The sequence below is a fragment of the Eptatretus burgeri genome, chromosome 2, assembly GCF_056783735.1.
Source record: "Eptatretus burgeri isolate ZD-2024b chromosome 2, Ebu_testis_v1, whole genome shotgun sequence".
In the NCBI taxonomy this organism is placed as follows: domain Eukaryota; kingdom Metazoa; phylum Chordata; class Myxini; order Myxiniformes; family Myxinidae; genus Eptatretus; species Eptatretus burgeri.
Genome location: NC_140962.1, coordinates 141,150,510 through 141,172,785, shown reverse-complemented (window position 1 = coordinate 141,172,785; position 22,276 = coordinate 141,150,510). Strand labels below are relative to the sequence as shown.

Sequence of the window (22,276 nt, the reverse complement as noted above, 5' to 3'; positions counted from 1 at the left end):
ATGAAACTTCAATCCAACTGCACTTTTTAGGCTACATTTTAGCCTTCATCTGCTCACATTGCCTTTACACATCCCTCTGCCCCCAACATCCCCTGCCCCACCTGCTACCACAATCCAGTTTACAAGTCTTTAGTTATTTAATGCATTTTTCTTTCAAGTACCTCTTTCTATGTCAACTGTCTGTTCCTCTGCAGTATTGTTGGTGTCACTCACTGTTCAAATTCCCAATGAACACATTCAAAATTGGCCATTATTAGCCGATAAAAACAACCGCTCTCATGTTGGGGAACAAGAAGAGGTTAATTGAGGAGCATGGCAGAGCTGCATTTAAAGGGTAGTAGATTGGTTTTTATTAGCCAAAGGAAGGGTTGCAGATTCTCATGATCATCTATCTATAATTCCAGCAGTGTGTGTGTGTGTGTGTGTGTGTGTGTGTGTGTGTGTGTGTGTGTGTGTGTGTGTGTGTGTGTGTGTGTGTGTGTGTGTGTGTGTGTGTGTGTGTGTGTGTGTGTGTGTGTGTGTGTGTGTGTGTGACCGCCATTTCTCGACAACCACCAGTACAATCTAATTGAAACTTGCCAGGTATATTGCTGGGGACCTGAGTATGTGCCTTTTCAAGGTTTGATATTAATCGGACAAGTGCTTCCCAAGTTATGGCCATTTATTTACCAACCAATGACAAGACACGTTGTTGCGTGGGCATGGCCAATGGGGGAAGGGAAGCTCAGCCACATTCCCCATTACAGGTTACAACGTACGAACTTTCGGAGAGTGATGACTTCGTGTATTCTAATAATTTCTCGATTTCTTATGCGCATTTATAGATAAACACAATGCCCCAAGTTATGATCATTTTCATATTAGACGGTGCATAAATTTCGGTAACATCAGAGTGAGCTGGTATGCTCCGAACCAGGAAATAAATTTTTTTCTCTCTCTTCTCTTCTCTTTTTGTTTTTCCTTGCAACGACATTGCGAAAAGGCAAAATACGTTTGCGCTAATTGAATAATTGGCCATTAAAACTAAATTGCGAATAATCGTAACTGTGATATGCGAACTTCCGGGCCACGCACGTACGGGCACGCCAGAGCGAAGAAATGGCCTGTGTGGTTTGATTATTATTTTTTTTTTTTACGGGCACATACTGGTATATAATAAATAAATAAAACATAGTTCATATTCCAAATTGTTCCTACAGGTTATGTATGGATAAGCCCAATCCCACCATCCAAAACCCTCACCCTAACCCATCCCTCCTCACAAATACCAAATACATGCTCTCACAAAGTGATTTTAATTTACAAGGTTCCAAAGTGCAGCATTCTAGACTCCAGAGCAAACAGAAAAATAAGCATCAAAATTCAACAACAACAACAACAACCACAAAAATTGTGCCTCAACCTTTTGTGCTTCAGAGAAAAAGATTGCATAAAACATCTTGTGTCCTAAACTTGTTTCATTAAAATGTTCAAACACACGATTTCAAACAAAGTATGGTCTGCTAAAAGTGTTGCACAATGAAGCACATTTGCCTTGGAGCAGTGCTATCCGAGTTTGATTGTCAACCAGACAATGAACTGCTAAAGTGATGAACTTCATCGACTTTGAACTGTCATTCAGCTGAAGATCCATTTGCAAACATCGACTGGTGGACCATGAACATCCTACAGTGGCTGTAAACGAAGGGTAGGTGAGTAATCAGTGGCACCCTGTCAATATATGCGACTTGTTACTGGCACCAACAACCTGCACAGATCGTCCTCGACTTGGTGGCATAATGGTTCAAGCTTCCGCTCAGAAGTTGGTGGTTCGAACCCCCACCCGGTAATACGACAGACTTTTAAAATGGCACGTGCTGCTTCCTTGATGCTCAACATTTAAGAGGATAGAGCACGGACAAACAACCATCGGTTGGCATCCATGTGCAGGTCATTCCTCCTCGATTGCCCCAACGATTGTGGAAACAAAAGCGATGTCATAAAGATGATATCTCTGGTAAACAGAGGAAGTGACATAATTTCCCCCAATCTCATCGGGTGTGTTTGTGCGAAAGTCAGGTGTGGCGTCTCATGTATCTGTCTGCTTGTGCGCAATTTGTGTCGCAGATCTTCCACAAGTACTAGAACCTGTTAAAAAATATGTATAGGAAAAAAAGAAGCCTTTCATAGTAAGTGGCATATTCCATGTCCTCTCATGTTCTGAGACATCTGTATAAAGTTTCCTTTCCGAACTCTTGTACTGTTATTCATGAATTTGTACCTTTTTTGTACACCGCTCCTTCCCAATTCCATATCCAGGCGATGCATGACGTCACCGCTGGGCACCAAATGCGCTAGTGGATTTGTTATTTATTTATTTGGCATGGGGGCGGTGTACCTTGAATGTACCGCTACTTGTCTTATTTTCTTTGCCTGCTATCAATGTGAATTTAGCAAATTTATGTCCAAATTCCTTTAAGAGTATTCCTTTACCAGTACGATTGTGCTAGTTATTCATCATTTGGCATGATGAAAAACTAGCGCTTTATTCCCTGTACAGTATGTGCGTGATGCTCTTTTTTATTTTCTATATCCTCCTGTTGTCCTTTAGATATATATTAATGTCCTTCACTGGTTGTTGACCACATAACTTCAGTGGTCCAGATATTGGCAAGAGACCACTTTCACAGACAATTTCACGTCTTTTAACATCTGGGATCGAGTTGTCCCTTCAAAGTCACATCAAGGTTGTGCTTAAATCGTTTAATTGTGTCTTCCATGAAGCCAATTATGTTTGTGTCGATTTTGCAAGTCCATGTGTTGTCTGTAACACAAGTGCGACTCGTCTTCAATGCCTGATTGGAGTCAATCTACAACAATGACAGTTTGGCACGTCTGTTTTCAGTTTGGTATGATGGATTTGATGAGCAAGAAGCAATCGTTAGCTGTGCAGCAGTTTCTTCACCCTCATTCTATTCCTGCTCTCAGGAATTTTTTTTGTCAGACTAGATGTGATGCTTCTTTTGTGCGAATATTCCTGTTCTCTGTTTATCTGTCGTTGGTCAGCACATTATTGGTCAATATTTTTGAGGCAGTTGTTTCTTGAGATATTGGGAAGCAGGTATTGCATTCCATGAACATTTACATTCAGTGATCTTTTTTGGATGGGTTTGTTGAAACCTGAAGTATAAACGTTCTTGACTCTCGAGGATAAGAAATTTCTTCAACCAGAAGCCGGGGAGTACGTCGGAATCGGGGATTTTCTTTTCAATCATTGGTTGATGCTTCTTGTTGTGATCTCTAGGGTCTGCAAATTAATTCCAGAAGTTAAAAGATATCTTTATTTTGTGGTATCTGTTCCCAATTTTTGTTCTTTTCCCAAGATCTGAGCAAAATAGTTAAAGGTTATTTTAAAACAAGTTCCTAAATTTTAATCCATCGATTGCTTTGTCAGATTTTCGTGCTGAAATTTATATTTCGAGAGTGTGGGCTGATAAGATAGCCGACAGGTATGCACACTCACCTCTGACCTGATTAGTCTGGGTACAGATCTCGGCCAAGCTATAAACTATTTCAGAGGAAGGGCGAGACAACAATGTGCGTACCATCCCTCAGATGGACGTCAAACCGGGTGTCCTGTCTGCCAGCATTACTCGGTGGGCATTAAACATATAATGGTGTCTTTCAGGAAGAGCAGACGAGCTTGTGTCGGAGAGGTGACCCATCCGGGATTGTAACCCGAGTCAAGAAACTGCTTCAGCAGAACCGATGCTCTGTATAGAGCATAGCACTTGATAATCTTTTGTGGTGGCAATTTACTTGTTCCTTGGACGAGTGAAGGGTCTGTTATTTTGGTGAAGGGTGAGCCCCCCACCCCCACCCCCAATCTGGGCTCTATCGTTGCTCTTCCAACATATTATTTGATCAACTTCTCCAGTGGTGGTACTTCCCCTTCATGATTTCCAAATGTGTGAATCGTCAAATGTCTTCTAAGATTGGATGCCCGATTAAAAGATTTTCCACAGTTTGTACATTTGTGTTGGTGCCCACACCTGGAGAGCTTCATGTGTCTTCCAACATTTGATGGATGACTGAAAGCTTTTCCACAAGTTGTACATTTCCATAGCTGCTCAGCACTGTGAATTTGCAAGTGTGCTTTCAATTCTTGTTGGTTATTGAAAGATTTTCCACAAATATCACATCTGTACGGATCGGAGTGAATTCGCCTGTGTACTTCAAGATTCGATAGCCGAATGAAAGATTTTTCACAAATTTCACATTTGTGTGAAGCGGTGTGAGTTCGCAAGTGGCTTTTAAGAAGAGACAGCAAAACGAAGGATCTTTCACAAATTTCACATTTGTAAGGACGATCACCAGTGTGAAAGCTCATATGGATTTTATGCGCTGATGGACGAAGGAAACATTTTCCACAAGTTGTGCATTTGTACGGACGTTCAGCACAATGAGTTTTCACGTGCGATTGAAGTGACGATGAGCATTTGAAAGATTTCCCACAGGTCGTGCATTTGTAAGGACAGTTAGTACTGTGAGTTTGCATGTGCGCTGTAAGACTTGATGCACAATTGAAAGATTTTTCACAATTACTACATTTGTGAAGAAGCACAGCACCGTGATACATCACGTGTCTTTTAAGATATAATTTGTGACGAAAACATTTCCCACAAATCCTGCATTTGTATGGGCGCCTTTTGTAGCTCGTTTCAGATTGTTGTTGACAGGTTGAAGACTCAACGACCACTGAAGTTTGAGGACACTCATTCTGATCTTGTTTGAATGTACGCATCCTAAGGTGACTATTAAAGTTGTCCTTCAAGTAGGTCATCAAACGGCCATTAAAACATTTGTTCATCGCTTCAACAGAAATCTCATGGTGCCTTTTGAGGTGCAGCTGAAGTGCTGCTTCTGAGGTGAACTTCAAACAGCATCTGCCGTAAGGGATCTTTTGTACATTCTGTTGTTCTCCTGAGCAAACAGTCACAATGATAACAAGTAATGACCATTTTGTTGAAAAGGTGATCAACAATTTATGAAATTTAAAATCCTTCGAACAAAACAAATTACTTTACATGGAAGCTGCATTACCAATACCTCAATACATAATGTAAAAGGAACAAGAGGACACTTCAGGCAAAAAGGCATCATGCAGAATCACATTAACCTATCTGGTGAATCACCACACCTGCCTTCATTTAATGTGACTGATCTCCAGTGTCTATGTCAAAAACATTAATCAGCCATTCCAATTTTTGAACTCAACAATGTTGGCTATGTGAAATTTTGACTTCGAGACTGAGCACCGGCTGCTCTCATTTGTGGCAAAATAAAGCAAAAACAATTGAGAAAAATGCAAAATGTGTCTAATGACACAATAGCTTTTATGATGAATTGAAGTGTCATACAGAGAAGTATAAAGAACAAGCCGGTAGGCGACGAGGGATCCGCTAGGATCGAAGCGCTGGATACGATGCTTTTCATTCTGACCGATCCACCGACGAAGATTCATTGCCACGACGTATTGGTTCACATACAATTGTTCCTCTGCCTGGCAAGATTTTTCCTATTGCGTATTTTGCCAACTGGCACTCCTCACAGGACTACCATTTGAAAAATAAAACCGAAATCAAAAATCGGCTCGAGTAAAATTTTATAAATATCTCGAAGTGTTTAATTCCGAAGTCTCGTTTCTCCACATTCAAAACTGTAGGACAAGTTTTGAAAATAGTGAACGTAGGTCGAGATAAAAGTATTTTTTTCTAATTTTGCGTATTTCAGCCCCAACACCCTTGGTGATCGAATCTGGAAAAATGCTGCGGTTCAATTTTGTAGTAGTTATTAAACTCTATCCATGCACTGAATTTGAACGTTCCACCGTCGACGGTTTCAGAGGTCAAGGTCACTTAACATATTCCCTGGTTCACCACCTTTCCGCATTCGGAGGGCTGCCATTCGGAAACTATGAGAGATAGAGGAACGTTATGCTGTCGCGATAACTAGATGGGGATGCAAGGAATAGGCAGGAGTTGGTCCGGTCGCTCTACCCATCATAGAAGCGGCGCTACGTCAGTTACCGTTTGCGTTCTTAAAATGCGGTTTTTCGGCCGCTGCATAGCAACGGGTGGTTGCTTAGCAATGAAACCCAAACGCGCACACTCCCAGCCCATATGGCACCTGTTCGCCAAGTTTCATTGAAATCGGTTTGCTAGTTTGTGCTGTGGAGCCTCGCGTTGCAGACACACACACACACACACACACACACACACACACACACACACACACACACACACACACACACACACACACACACACACACACACACACACACACACACACACACACACACACACACACACACACACACACACACACACACACACACACACACACACGGAAAACCCGACAATAACGGATATCTAGGGAATCCCAATTGTACAAGTGCAGGACAAAAGGGAATTAAACATCTAAAATGCATTAAGGATGCAAATCATCACAATAATAACTAGGACACTCGGTAGAGCGCATTTCTCCGCCACGTAATGCCTGATCCATGAGAACATATTGAGCCCAATACATTTTTAAAATATCGTGCGATACAGTACCATAGCGGTTGTCCCCATCTCTCAATGGTGAAGAATCACTTTTAAAAATTAAATAATTATCGTATCCAGATCCAGATTCGGATCTTCACCAAAATGAAATCAATTCGTCCTTGTCACACACCCAACGTGTCCAACAAGTTTCGTCCGAATCCGGAAACAACTTTTTGAGACGGTGTTATATATCGGTTGAGGCCTATCTCTCAATAGTGAAGAACCACTTTAAGAGATTCTAGTAGTCGGATCCGGATCTTCACCAAAATCTAATCAGTTTGTCCTAGTCACACACCGAACCTGTCCACAAAATTTCATGCGGATCCGTCCACAACTTTTTGAGATATCCTGTACACAGGCAAACAGAAGAACAAACAAACAAACAAACAAACAAACAAACAAACAAACAAACAAACAAACAAGACGTCATGTGGAGCACGATACTTGCAAAATCCAGAAAACAAATTTGACCTCTGAAATAAATGGTGGTGGAAGTAAATGACCAAATACGAGGTGTGTTCAAAAAGTATCCAACCTTAATTTTTCGTGCATAAACAAATGAAGCTAGGGAGGTGTGGTTTGGTGCACGTATGTAGGCGATCCTAATTCGTATGCGTGAATATTTTCCCGCCTGCAGAAGCTGTCAGTCGCGGATAGACCGCCGATGAGTGAGGAAGTGTAAGTGAGCGCCGTCGGATTTTCCTTTTTGACAAAATGACGGAAAAACTTGAACAACGCTACTGCATCAAATTTTGTGTAAAGCTTGGCGATTCCCAAGTGGAAACGATCCGCAAGATTCAACAGGCCTTCGGGAACGAAGCAATGGGCACCACACATATAAAAGAGTGGTACAACCGCTTCAAAGATGGTCGCACATCAGTGGAAAGTGAAGCACGTTCTGGTAGGCCCTCAACATCCTGAAATGAGATCGTCAATGACCAAGTGAGGACCCTGCTGATGCAGGATCGTTGAATCGCTATCAGAGAACTTGCAGACGAGGCGGGCGTCAGCATTGGATCCGTTCATTCCATTGTGACTGAGGATTTGGGCTTAAGGAGAATCTCAGCGAAGTTCGTGCCAAAGCTGCTAACGATCGAGCAGAAGCAACTCCGTTTGGAGATCGCACAGGACATGCTGGAGACTGTGAACAGCGATCCCAACTTCTTCAACACAGTGATCACTGGCGATGAGACCACAGTGATCCGTCATTTTTTCGAAAATGAAAATCCAACGGCGCTGACTTACACTTCCTCACTCATCGGCGGTCTGTCGGCGACTGACAGCTTCTGCAGGCGGGAAAATATTCACGCATACGAATTAGGATCGCCTACATACGTGCACCAAACCACGCCTCCCTAGCTTCATTCGTTTACGCAAGAAAAATTAAGGTTGGATACTTTTTGAACACACCTCATATGCAACTCCTCTTCAAATTTTAAGGGAATCCGATGAAAAGTGACAATTGTAGAAATTCGGCCTATGTTGACCTTTTGGCCAATGTGGACCTACAAAATAATTGGTGGTTGAATCCAGTGACCTAAAATAAATTTCCTTTTCAAATTTCAAGTCAATCAAATGAAAATTGAGGATCTTATAAATACCTCCATAATTGTTGACCTTGAGACTATGTTGACCTTTTGGTCCATGCTGACCTCAAAAATAACTGGCTGGTCAAATTCAGTAACCTGAAAAAAAATCCTCTTCAAATTTCAATTCAACCGGATGAAAAAAATGAGGATTTTAGAAATCCCACCTAAGTTGTTGACCATTGACCTATGTTGACCTTTTGATCTATGTTGACCTCAAAAATAATTGGCGAGTTGAATTCAGTGACCTGAAATATAAATCCTCTTTAAATTTCAAGTCAATCGGATGAAAATGGAGGAATTTAGAAATGTCAGCTAAGTTGTTGACCTTTGGCCTATGTTGACCTTTTTATCCATGTTGACCTCAAAAATAATTGGCTAGTTGAATTCAGTGACCTGAAATATAAATCCTCTTCCAATTTCAAGTCAATCGGATGAAAATTGAGGATTTTAGAAATCTCAGCTAAGTTGTTGACCTTTTGACCTTTTGACCTTTCGACCTCAAAAACGATAGGCTTCTTTCTTATGACAAACTCTATCATGTGGTGAAGTTTTGTGAAGATCGGTTTAAAATTGTGACCTGTCGACGACAGACAGACAGACTAACAAAATCGACTAACCAATGTACTTGAAAAATCTTCGATTTTGCAAGTAACAAACAAACAAACAAACAAACAGAAAGGGGTAAAAACATAGCCTCCTTCACCCTTCGGTGGTGGAGGTAACAAATGAGTTCATAGAACACAATACCCCATGCAGTGTTCAACTATATACAGTACTACACTTCAATTCTAATAAAATAATGATTTTAACGACCGTTAAAAACAACAGAGCAGACATTTGGTGCTGTTGAAGTAATCCAGAAGTAGTGCCAAATGCCACTCTTATACACCACCCAATTAACCTTGATTTAAATTGAAGCATTGCAAAACTGGAGGTTCTTGGAAGTATTATGGCAGGTGATTTGTGTATGACAGTGTTCAAACATATGATTAAATCTAAATAAAATAAAGAATGTAAAAGTCATATAATTACATAAATTCTGGGTTTTACCACCATTTTCCACAGTCTATTACATCACCCTATCTAACACGTTAAATTCATTATTTGTGTCTGTTGTATGTGCCCATTATGATGTCCTTAATAACAGTAAGTTTCCAGTTTGGAATGATTTTCAATTTTGTTTGACTGCCAGGCAGACAGACAGTGAAATAAATCGCACCCGTGTCTGAAGGAAGCGATGCAGTTTGACATTTCCTTCTCATGATGCTCGGCAATACCTGGTGTTGGCTCAATGGTTAGGGTTGCGGGCTTGGGATCCTATGATCCTGAGTTCAAACCCCACTCGGCTGTTGAATTAATACCAGGTGGGGTTGATTCGGCCTGTCATCCTTCCGAGGTCGGCAAAATGAATGCCAGCATGCTGGTGCACTGTGTCGGAGTGGCGACCCGTCCAGGATTGTGTCTAATAGCCAAGGAGACTGCTTAGGCAGCACCAACACTCTGAACAGAGTATGGTCCCAATCTCCTCCAGCACATCTTGTAGCCTTCTTGTCCTGTCCTCCAATTGCTTGCCTGTCTCGCTTTCTGCAATTAAATAATACTCCTCACCTCTACTTTCGCTTAAAGCTACCATCTGTATGTTCATTCTTACTTAACGTGAAAGATTAATCTCAACAAAAAAATGTGTAATATTCTTTTATGAGTTATATTATCTTTATGCGAGTTAAGTAATCCATGTCAGGGGTGGATCCACAATTATTTTTCGGTGGGGTTCACTGGAGGTTAAGATGTTCACATGTCACAATATGTACCACCGAGCCATACTCAAGTCAATGTATTCATCCTTTATTTTTTCACTTGACAATATTTCGCTAAAAGAGATGTGGTGTCCTCAGTATGGTGCGGTTGCAAGGAGTTGAAGTGGGGAAGGTGGATGGGTTTAAATACTTGGGATCAACTGTCCAAAGTAACGGAGAGTGTGGGAGAGAAGTGAAAAAGAGAGTGCAGGCAGGATGGAGTGAGTGGAGAAGAGTTGCAGGAGTGATTTGTGACAGAAGGGTAGCTGCAAGAGTGAAGGGGAAAGTATATAAGACGGTAGTGAGACCAGCTATGTTGTATGGTTTGGAGGCGGTGGCGCTGACAAAAAGACAGGAAGTGGAGCTGGAGGTGGCAGAGTTAAAGATGCTGCGATTCTCGTTGGGAGTGACGAGGATGGACAGGATAAGGAATGAGTATATTAGAGGGACTGCGCAGGTAGGACGGTTTGGAGACAAAGTGAGAGAGGCGAGATTGAGATGGTTTAGACATGTGCACACGAGGGAAGCGGAGTATATCGGGAAAAGGATGCTGAAGATGGAGCCGCCAGGCAGGAGGAGAAGAGGAAGGCCAAAGAAGAGGTTCATAGATAAGGTGAGGGCGGACATGCGGGTGGTTGGAGTGTCAATGGAAGATGTGGAGGATAGAGCGAAATGGAGACGGTTGACCCGCTGTGGCGACCCTAACGGGAGGAGGAGGAGAAGGAGAAGGAGAAGGAGGAGAAGGAGGAGAAGGAGGAGAAGGAGGAGAAGGAGGAGAAGGAGGAGAAGGAGGAGAAGGAGGAGAAGGAGGAGAAGGAGGAGAAGGAGGAGGAGGAGGAGGAGGAGGAGAAGGAGAAGGAGAAGGAGAAGGAGAAGGAGAAGGAGAAGGAGAAGGAGAAGGAGAAGGAGAAGGAGAAGGAGAAGGAGAAGGAGAAGAAGGAGAAGGAGAAGGAGAAGGAGAAGGAGAAGGAGAAGGAGAAGAAGGAGAAGGAGAAGGAGAAGGAGAAGGAGAAGGAGAAGAAGGAGAAGGAGAAGGAGAAGGAGAAGGAGAAGGAGAAGGAGAAGGAGAAGGAGAAGGAGAAGGAGAAGGAGAAGGAGAAGGAGAAGGAGAAGGAGAAGGAGAAGGAGGAGAAGAAGAAGAAGAAGAAGAAGAAGAAGAAGAAGAAGAAGAAGAAGAAGTACTGTCCTCAATTATGATGAATGTAAGCTTGTGCTAGTCATGACAGGTCTATTAAGTAAAATGACAGTTTCCTATTTGTACATTGTTGGCTCTTATAGTCCACTCGCTCTACTTAATGATGTTCAGAAGCTCTGTTTTCCATGGACTGCATGTTGCAAAGTCATTAATAATGCCATTCTTATCCAAGACCACACCATAGTGAATGTGCATTAGTAGCAGTCCATTCATCTGATCTTCACACATTGTTGTCCCTGTCCACATGTACATCTTAAGACGTCTCAATCCGCTAATGGACAGCTCAGACTCACACTCATACAATCACGGGCAGTGTGCGGAAGAGATGCATCAGCCAGTGGATGATGGGGAAGAATGATCTGTCTATCTGTCTGTCTGTCTGTCTGAGGGTTTTTGCAGCTGTGTTTGGGACCTCTAATGCTGGCTTGCCTTTCCACTTTATCTGCCAGCTGTGTGCACCTCTGTGTCAACTGTTATTGGTGGTGGCAGAAGTCTATCAGATCAATGATGACTTGTGTGTCTACTGTTCAGCAGATCACAGGTGGGATGAGGTGCAGTGCCTGTGTGGCCCATCTTGCATACTCAGTGAAGAGGGTCTCAACTTCTATGAGCAGGTGATCGACCAGTGGAATTGTCGTTGTGTTTGAAGCACTGTATTCTTATGTCTGTGTTGGGGGTGATGGTATGGTGCTGCATCCGTCCAGCGTTACGGGGCACGGTCGGCATCACTCCCATATCTTAGGGCAGTCTACTTGCCTCCATGGACCACTTGTCACTGAAGGTTGTGACATCCTGCAGACTCTTGGTGACAGAGTCGATCTGCCTATACACCTTGACCATGTCAATACCTCCACCCTGCAAGCCAACTGACAAAACCTTGGTGAAGGCCATGATGTGATGTGTTGTCACCAATGTAACGATGAACTGGAATTGTGTCAGTCCCAAGTGGTAAGATATTGTACATTACAGTGTCTCAGTTCCAGTTGTGCACATAGTCCCCACAGATGTCCTCCAGGAATCACACCACTGGCAGGTACAACATATGGAATACCTCAAATGAGTCGTGATGTTCTACCCACCGTGTCCAACACATGTCTTTCATCTTCATGTGGCCCTGGCCCAGCATTTGAGTTAGGAGGCTGCTCATCTATCACTTTCTCCAGTGCACCATCATTTTGGAGAGTTGTTAAAAAAATCTCGCAACATCATCCGCCAAGTCCATTATGTTTTGCACGATGCGGATGTTGAGGCTCTTCACCACGCATAGATTCAGGATGTGCGAGGCGCAGTGATTGTATGTGGCCTTGGGATATACAATGAGGATTCGGCTCGACACCTCTTTACTTTTGCTTGCCAAGGCAATGGCACCAAAAAATCTCGCAACATCATCCGCCAAGTCCATTATGTTTTGCACGATCCAGATGTTGAGGCTCTTCACCATGCATAGATTCAGGATGTGCGAGGCGCAGTGATTGTATGTGGCCTTGGGATATACAATGAGGATTCGGCTCGACACCCCTTTAATTTTGCTTGCCATGGCACTGGCACCATCATAGGCCTAACCTTTGCAGTTCTCAATGTTGAGTCTCCAAGCCTCTTGAACATCTACAATATGGTGTTTGAGGGTATCTTTCCATCTGTCCCCTCGTCACAAGCAAGGAATGCCATGAACTCTTCTCGAATGTCATCATTTTTGTCCACAAATCTGATGATAAGAGACATCTGCTTTTTGTTTGCTGCAGAGGCAACTTTACCATCCAATATGGTGAAAAACATGGCCTCACAAATCTCTGTCAACAGATTAACTCTAATGTGGTTACCACACAACTCTATCAGTTCGTTTTGAGTAGTCTTTGATCCGGATGTGCAGTTCTTGCTCGATGTTTTAAAGTGTTGCTCCAACACTTTGTCCCCTGCACCCACCCAAAATTGCAGTAGTGCTTGGAAGCTTCCTGGGTTGCAATGTCCAACATCCAAGTACTTTACGTTGTCACAGTGGCCACGGAGAGGGATATTCTGACATGCACAGATGATTGTCTTGAAAATGGACTCGAGCTCGCCCTATTCTTTGCCACACAAATTGTCGCTGTCTTGTTTACCCATCTGTTGGCGGGTTGTTTTTTGTTCTCCATCATTGCCTTGAATCAAAGTGTCTGCAAGTGCATCTTTGTGTGACTTCTTTGCATATGCCCCTACTAATCTGAAGTGCTGCCCCAGCTTCTCCGATGACTTTTTTAGCTGTGTGAATGGACTGCTGACAAATATGCTGAGCTGATCATGATTCTTGGCAAAGAGGGTGCAGTACATGTACAGGCCACCTTGCAATGATGGGGAATAGACAAGGCCATTATACTTCTGTTACCAGTTTGCTTGAAAGGAACGGTTCTTGTTGTACATTTTAATCCAAGGGAGGTTGTAGTCGCAGCCGGAGATGAATGGCTCAGTCAGTAACTTGTACTTCTGATCATCTGTGAGGCTCTCAATGTCCTTGAAGTACTTTCCTAAGTAAATGGCTGAAGCCAGCAGTGGGAGAAGTATCAATGGAGGAGAAACACCAGATTTGAAGTCGCGCGATTGCGCCGGGGTCAACTCAGATTCCAGGGCTGGAAAAGATGATAACTGGGACTCTGAAGGTTGCGTACAACTTGAAACTGTAGCATGTGGCTCATTTCCATTCTTGTCAGCATTTTCCAAAGTGGTAACTTGCCTGCAATATGTAATCAATGGACGTCTTATTTTTAGGAAGCAACTTTTGTTTGTTGTTACATGATTCAACATACCAAATGGAAACTGCTTTTGTGATGGATAATTTTCGAATGATAGATCCACAGATGTTGTGATTATTTACATATGGTAAAAAGGAGTTGGCTGCAAGCGGGTCAAACCAAAGCACACAAAACAAATGGGAATTGCAAATGAGTCAAGGAAAATCTGGGTTCTTTTCTGGAGCTATTAGCATCCTACCATAGAATAAGGTGAAACAAATGCACACGGTATGAGAAAAACACAGTTTTTAACTTCTCCAAACCGAACTGTTCGTTTCCACAAATTTGGGAGCTGAATCAATGTTTTTACGAGACTGAGTCTCAAGAAGAGCTGAAGATTTTGGGCTCTTTAGTGTGGATCTTCATAACGACGATGTCAATACACATAATGTTTGAAGCAAGCCGGTAGGCGACATGGGTGGTCGCTATATAATTGTATACTAGTCATACAGTTTTTGACGAATCGGGCTGAAAATTTTTGACAAAGAGGTTGATTATAGTGCGCATAAAAGCGCAGAAACCGATTTTTGATTTTCTAAAAAAATATACAAAAATATTTTTCGGATTTTTTCAAAAATTTCAAAGTCCTATGTACACCACCGTGCTCGGCAACGGTGGTGTACATAGCAACGGTGCTCAAAAGCATACAACCAGACCCTGGTATGAACCTACCAGTCAAGTTTCATCAAAATTGGTTGACTCCTCTGGCCTCCAGAGCTGTCCATTACATACATACAGACAGATGGAAAACCTGAGAATAACAGTAGTCTAGCGACCACCCAATACACATCAACAAAACCATTGAACGATATGCACAAATTGGTCCGAAAAAGAACGCGAACACTAAAGATAAATTCACCATTACGGATCGTCAGATCGTCATAATATCGGACAAAGTAACCACTGATAGCAAAGCGCAGTACAATCCTGAACTACTTCACCAGGTAAGCCAAACTGTCAGAGGCGACCCAGAAAATGTTGTCTTTCGCTTAAGGCGCTGTCACACCTTGACGATTTAGCCAGCAATGACAATGTATAAAAATGTATGTAAAACGTTGGCGTATGCTGAAATTTTGATCTTTTCTTTTTTTTTAAGTTTTGGACATATTCATAACGTGTTGGTCGTATGCATAACATATTAGTAACGGGCACAGAACGTTTCGTTGTCTTATACATAACTTATACCAACGAATGCTTTGCCTGTTGTCGGCGTTCACAACCTATGCCCAACGATAGTTTAACTTAGGCATAGCACGCTGCATGTATCGCCGACGAACTCGTGGCGTAGCCTGTTAAAAACCTGCCGCACGCCGATTCAAATCATAACCGCCTGAAAATTGGAAGTGTCAACCGCGCAGTCACACCTTGACGATTTAGCCAGCGTATGCCGACCTATGAAAAATGTGTCTAAAACGCTGGCACACGTCGAATACGGTATTGGTAAGTTGTGTATACGTCAAGAGCACGCTGAAAAACGATGAAGTATGCTGTCATATTTCGTGGTACGTTTAGTACGTCGTGAAATTTCAAGCATGCTGAAAATTTTACGACGTACTCGCCGTATGGCTCACACGTTCCGCTATGCTGGGAATAAGTAGTCGGCACGATATGCGATCGTTGACACACGTTACTTGTAAGTTACTCACAAGTCGAAACACGTCGAGGTAATGTTTCGCATACCCGAAACTTATTTTCTCCGTCAAGGCACATTTTCTTTTTTTTCTCCTTGGCTCCGTGAAGGCACGTGACGAAATATCTGAAGTTGTTGTTGTTGTTGTTTTTTTTTTTTTGTCTATCACGAATTTTAAAATATATTCGGACATTTGCTTTTAAGTTTCGACGTCGGCGTGACAATATCTTCAAACAGAAAATATTCACAGAGGAGGAACTAAGAATAAGACATGAACAAACTGAAGAGGCAATCGGACGTGACGTAATGGCACGTGACGAAATATTGGAAGTTATTGTTGTTTATTTTTTTTTAACGCTGCCAATACGCCATTATACGGTAGCTGTAAATTAGAAACACGTTCAGTTAGTTCTGTGGTCGTCCGGAAGACGTCAATCAAATACGTCTACATACGTCAATATGCGTTGGAGGTACGTTACACATAGGTTACAAATAAGTTTTGGGTACGCTAAGCATTACCTCGACGTGTTTAGACTTTTGAGTAACTTACAAGTAACGTGCCTCAACGTGTGTCAACGATCGCATAACGTGCCTCGATGTGTGTCAACGATCGTGTAACGTGCCTACAACACGTTACTCATAGGTTATAAATAAGTTTCGGGTACGCTAATCATTCCCTCGACGTGTTTCGACTTATGAGTAACTTACAAGTAACGTGTGTCGACATGTGTCAACGATCGCATAATGTGCCTACAACTTATGGCCAGTGTAGCGGAACGTGTGAGTCATACGCTGGCAAACGTCGTAAAATTTCAAGCATGCTAAAATTTGAGGACAACCGCAAAGTACAACGATGAAAGCCAGCGTACTACGATGTATCGCAGTGTTTTTCAGCGTGCCCTTAACGTATACAAACTTACCCATAACGTATTTGACGTGTGCCGGCGTTTTAGCCCAATTTTGCATACGTCAGGCATACTTTGGCTAAATCGTCAAGGTGTGACAGGGCCTTAAGGAACCATATCTGAACACTGCTTCTCGCGAACCAACAGTGCCAGAATAGCGACAAGTAGCATGGCTTGCCTCGACTGCTTTTAAGCAAAAGACGTGCGCGTTTGTAGATTGTCCAATTATATCTCGCATGACAATCAAACGACAGAAAATGGTAGAGGGAAGAATTGGGGGAGGGGGTGAGGGTGGGGGGTTATTGGCACCTGGTGAACCCCATCCCCTCCCCCCTTCTGGATCTGCCCCAGCATGTCCATATGATGTAAAATAGAAGCAATGTTTACAACAAAAATAATTCTTCCAAATGTGGATTATGTTTTAAAACATGAAAAATCATCAGTGAATTCATAAAATGAAAAAATCCTCAATTTAACCCCAATATGATTGGAGAAATACCTTTCCACTGAGGTCATGAAGAAAAAGAAACGCTTGTTATTTGTTCTTGAAAGGAATCTCTTAATGGGAGTGACTATAACCCTCACTCATCAGGTTCTTTACCCTTGCTTTGCTATAAAAAAAAAACTACACAAACTGAACCTTACATTCCAACAAGTCTTCCATACAAATGTAAAATCAAGAGTAAAAAATAAAAATAAAAATAAAAATAAATTATTAATGTATCAGAATTCTTCCAAACCTTGACAAGGATCACTTTCATGCTTTGTCATTGGATACACTTTCGTTTCTTGCAGCTCTGTATTTACAAAGGTGTCACGCTCAGTCTTCACTTTTGCCAATAGTTCTGAAAAAGAAAACAAAAAAACAAACAAACAAAAAAAATCTAATGCATCTTTTAAATAAACGAAAATCCGGACGGACGGACGGACGGACGGATAACCCGGAAACATAATATAATGCCTCCAGCACCCTTGGTGCGACAGGCATAAAAAGAACAACACCACGTGACCCTAATCAACAATAAAGTATTGTGCAAATGCAGGCAATGGAAATTCCTCTTCTTCTTCTCCGCTTCCCTTCATAAGGGGCGAGGTCGAATGGTACAAGGCTTCTGCCCTGCTTTTGAACAAGATACTCCTCCATGTTTCTCTGTCTACAGCAAACTCTCCCTGCTCTCCAACCACCCCCACCTCATTGATATCCCTCCTCACACAATCTTCCCATCTCAGCTGCCTTCTACCTCTTTTCCTCGTACCTTGCTCCCTCAACCTATCTGCTCTCTTCACCATTCTCTCTTCCTCCATCCGCACCAAGTGTCCAGCCCACTATTTACCAATCTCCCCATCAAGCTCATCTGCACACCAATCTCCTCCCTCAGTTCATCCATCCTCTTCACTCCTACAATACTCTTGACCTCGTTGTTCTCAAAGACCTGCAGCCTCTGTTGTCTCTCCTTCAGTGCCACCGTCTCCAGACGGTAAAGTTAGGCCGGCATTACATAAGACACCCAAACTTTCCCTTTCAATTTCCTTGATAATTTTCTGTCTGCCATCAATCACCCTACTCTTCTCCATGCATTCACACCCACCTGAATCCTACTCCGCACCTCTGCTTCCAAACCACCATCACTGGTCACTGTTCTCCCTACGGATGCTAAAAACCTATTTCCCGCCCGATCTCATTCCCCTCTAACCTGATAATTATTTCCTTCCTCTGCTGCCTGACCCACGTTACCGCATTATACATACTTCTCTTCAATTCATGTTTCCAGAATTCCTCCTTCAACTCCCGCAGTAGCTCCTGCATCTTCTGCTTACTCTCTGCCACAAAGCCAGATTGTCTGCATACAACATCTTCCACAGAATACCTTTCATTTTTACCTTCCTGCTTAACAGCTCCAACACAAAGATAAACATTAGTGGGCGAAGACTTTCCCTGCCGCAACCCAATGTTCATGCTGAACTCCTCTGACATCCCAGGACCAACCAAAATGCTTCCATTCATTCCCTTGTACATCCCTTCTGTGGAAGTAAAAGAATTAATCTCATCTTGTGAAATGGGAAATGTGCTACACCAACAATTTTTGGACATACAAGGTGATATAAAGCTCTGTGAATCACATGACTGTCGCAAAGCATTGGTGTTTCTGTATTGATCATGCTAAAAAAAAAAATAAAAAAAATTCATGTTGAGATGTGCTCTTTGTCCACAAATTATGTACTCATTTCTCTTCATTTGCTTTCAAAAGCTTTTAAACAATATGGAAGTATGAAATCTGTTATAAAGCATTGGCTAAAGTCACTTTGTCACCATATATGGAATGGTTCACCGGAAAACATCATGAGTAAAGTCACTGAGGCAGAGTTGACAGAAAGATTTAAAAAGCCTGCAGCATAAAACATGCTTCTTAGGTCTCTCACAATGAGAAAGTCAGAACTCATTACGTTTGCAGATTGAACTGCCTGTAATTTGCGAGTTTCTTTGTTACAACATTTGCTTGACAAACCACGAGTGAGTGGAATAGAATCTCTGTTCAAATATACTGTGGTTTTGTTAATTCCCTATAACTGTTACATTTTTTTTTAAACTTAGGATCATTGATTAATATATGGTTTGCCTTTCTTGAAGTTGAGAAAGTGCTCTCCTGAATGCACTAGTAAATGCTCAACACCACCACCACTGTACCACTCAAAGCAAACATTTCAAACCAGATGACAATAATAACAACGAATGAAAAATCCCCATACTGGCCCAAACACATCTGGGTCGGGTGAAAGATCTTGTTATTAGTCCATGCTTAGTTAAATGAAATATGTAGCCCTGTTATGTTTGCTGCTCTGATACTTTAAAATATACTTGATAGTGGATCATCGCATACTGATGGCTGTTTTACAATGAATTGATATTGTGTGCAAGTTAACTGAGTAACAATATAATATTTTCTTTATTTCACTTGGTTGGCAAATTAAATAAAACTGCTTTGGTTGGCACCAGTGAGAAGCAGGAATGCTTAATTCTAATTAATGAATGCTGAATAACAAATTTGCTGAGAACACAGGTCATTGTTATGTTGAAGTGAAGTCCACAAAAGTTGTGAAGGGGGAGGACAGTAAAGCAATGCAAATATCTGACAAAGCTTGAATGTGCTCGAGGACATAATATAGGAATTTACATTTGAAACAAAGAGTCATGACCACGTGCTTGAAAATGATCGGTTTGTCTCTTATCAGAATGTGATTGGTCAATTTTCTTACATGCGAGTAGATCAGCCTCCCCATTTCCGTTCCCTCGAAAAGAAACTCTGTTTGGAACATCAAGCCAGAAAGCAATCACGTTGCGTTGATTGTCTTTCTCCGTGATCATGTATTAAAAGAATGATTCAACCTGTATTGTAACTGGAGTTACTCGAGTGAGGTTTCAGGTTTTCCACCACACCTTCCCCAAACCAAACTTATTTTTCCGGCACTCTGATCCATCTCAGTGTCGTCATAACCATCTCTCTCAGGACAGTGTCATAGGCCTTCTCAAGATCGAAAAATCAGAATGCCATTTCACCTTGCATCTCTAACCTCTTCTCCACCAACTGTTTCAGCATAAACATCCCATCCGTAATCCCCTTACACTTTCTAAACCCCTGTTGTTTTTCGCCCCTCTTCCTCTCCACAATCTTCTCTATCTTCCCGTCGAGAATCCTCTCCAGGACCTTTATGACATGACTTAGGCCCGTAACGCCTCTGGATCTTCCCGTATCCTGTACATCACCGTTTCTTCTTCCATATTGGCACAATTAGCCCCGTCTTCCAATCCTTAGGAATCAAACCCTCTCAAAAATATTGGAATGGCCACGGGTACCGAGTGTATTATGAGGGGGTTAATTCTCGTTTCTCCTCGGAAGAACCTGGACTTGGGGCCACCGCTCACAATTTACTTTGTGGTACGGTGGGTTGCTTTACAACTACGAACACCAATCAGTTAACCATCTAATTTGCCATTTAACTAGAGGTCAAATGGCTTCCTCAACGGGGGACATGCCCTCGGCGATGCACCAATCTTATCTTGTTTAGATCTTAAGTAGGGTGGCTGAGCATTTACTGCTGGTGCATGCCGACTGAAAGGTTAATTTGTTTGGGAATTACCTGACAGTCTATCTAGGTTTGGACAATGCTGGATCAATGGAAGGAAAGGACAATCACGGACAGGATGAAACGTCAACAACAAAAAATTATTAATAAGAAAAATAAACAAACTGAAGAACTTTTTCTTTCTTTGTGGTGAAAATAGATGAATTAAAATCAATCAAATAAAGAATTAAACAGGCATTGATAGAAAAATAGACAAAGAGCAGATACGTATCACTATGCCTTACTTAACAATTAACCACGAGACAAGGGTACCCAGCAGATCGTTCAGGGGGTAAAAGAAATCCGGTCTCGGCTTACCACAGAAGTCGTCTTGCGTCCAATAAAATGTCCCAAAATGTGTGAGCGTGCCTTGGTCCGCTGCCAGTGCCCTGCCTCGCCGTGCACCCACCCACAAACAGGCTCGAACACCAATCAACGTCACGTCGTCACCCCCAGGAACGCCAAGAATCGGGTACGCCAAGAGCAGGTACCAAGCAAAACGAGCAGGAATGGTCCAACCGTGAGGAGCTATCAGGAGCCGTAACCAACACAACTGTAAGAAGCTGTAAGGAGCTGTCAGCAATGGTCAGGAACTGTAAGGAACCATCACCAGCTGTCAGGAACTGTCACCAACTGTCAGAAAAGTGGTCCTCCCATCCTTTTTATAGGCGACCAGTGTGGGTGGAGCCTCAAGCAGACTTCATCCAAATCCACCTTGCCTATTGGCACAACGCTGCACATGACCTCCAACCATCAATCTCACGATCATCCCTTCCTCGTTCAGCCCGACACGAACAAGAGCCAGCCAGCATCCATAGAGCTGCCAAACGGGGCATTAAATGTCGATGGAAAAAGGTGGATGTCAACGTCGATGAAAGAGAGGTGGGTGTTGAACGTCAATGGAAGATAGGTGGGTGAGATAAATGATCCACAGTCGTATTAGACCATCAGAATAACCGTTCAGGAAAAGCCCGCGGTGTGCTTCATCAAATGTTCGGGAAGTCCAAAGTGTAAATAAATCGTCGACCTCCAAGCCAATGTGTCCCAATGGAAAGGGGGTAGAACAAGCTTCCGTTGGGCTAATGGCTATCTCTCGTGTGCATGAACGTGTTGTAAAGAGGAAAAGGCCATCCCATAAGAAAGGGAATCTGTTCTATACCCTTCTCCAACACATCAAATAGTTAGAATACCACCAGACAAAGGAATGGGTCTATTCTGGACATGCATTTATGGAAATAACTGTCTGAGGACCTAAATGTTGTGTGCATTAGTCATATCCGATTCTGAAATCCGTAACAATATATTCAATATATTTTCTTCCAGAATCTGAGCAGAATAGAAGGTTTATCAAGAATACTTCAAACCCACTAGTCTATAAAGAGGATTTTCTCGAGAGCCATCTTGAGATAATAAATAAAGATTAAGAATAGGATGGGAGTCAAAACACTGCCTTGAGGAACTCCAATCTTGACAGGGAGAACAAATGAGAGGATTTCCTTGACAGCCTACGAGAGTAGAGGAATTCAGAAGGGCATGTGCGAAGTTGGCCAAGAATGCCAAAGGCAGAGCATTTCGAGAGCAAGATGGGGTGCCAGACCGTATCAAAAACCAGAGACATATGTCTCGAGAGACAGCTCTGGTCTCATGCCTGACATTGAGGCCCTCCATCCATTGTTGGGAAAGTAGA

At 42.4% G+C, this 22,276-nt stretch overlaps 2 protein-coding genes across 15 annotated transcripts in view; one reads left to right on the top strand and one right to left on the bottom strand.

Annotated features, from left to right (window-relative positions):
- The window catches only part of LOC147033350 (uncharacterized), a 193,042-nt gene that overhangs the window by 5,456 nt on the left and 165,310 nt on the right, over nucleotides 1–22,276 (top strand). The gene's annotated exons all lie outside the window — the stretch shown is intronic.
- LOC147033351 (uncharacterized) overlaps nucleotides 1–22,276 on the bottom strand; it is a 49,925-nt gene that overhangs the window by 7,824 nt on the left and 19,825 nt on the right. For 10 of the 11 annotated variants that reach the window (XM_085871598.1, XM_085871595.1, XM_085871602.1 and 7 more), the window contains 2 exons: nucleotides 17,208–17,312; nucleotides 438–4,962 (listed from right to left, as the gene is read on the bottom strand). In XM_085871598.1, coding sequence (XP_085727724.1) covers nucleotides 3,896–4,962; nucleotides 17,208–17,312 — 1,172 coding nt within the window. In that variant the 3' untranslated portion in view covers nucleotides 438–3,895. Of the gene's footprint in view, nucleotides 1–437; nucleotides 4,963–17,207; nucleotides 17,313–22,276 lie in introns of those variants that run through there. The other variant, XM_085871603.1, reaches the window with a different exon arrangement.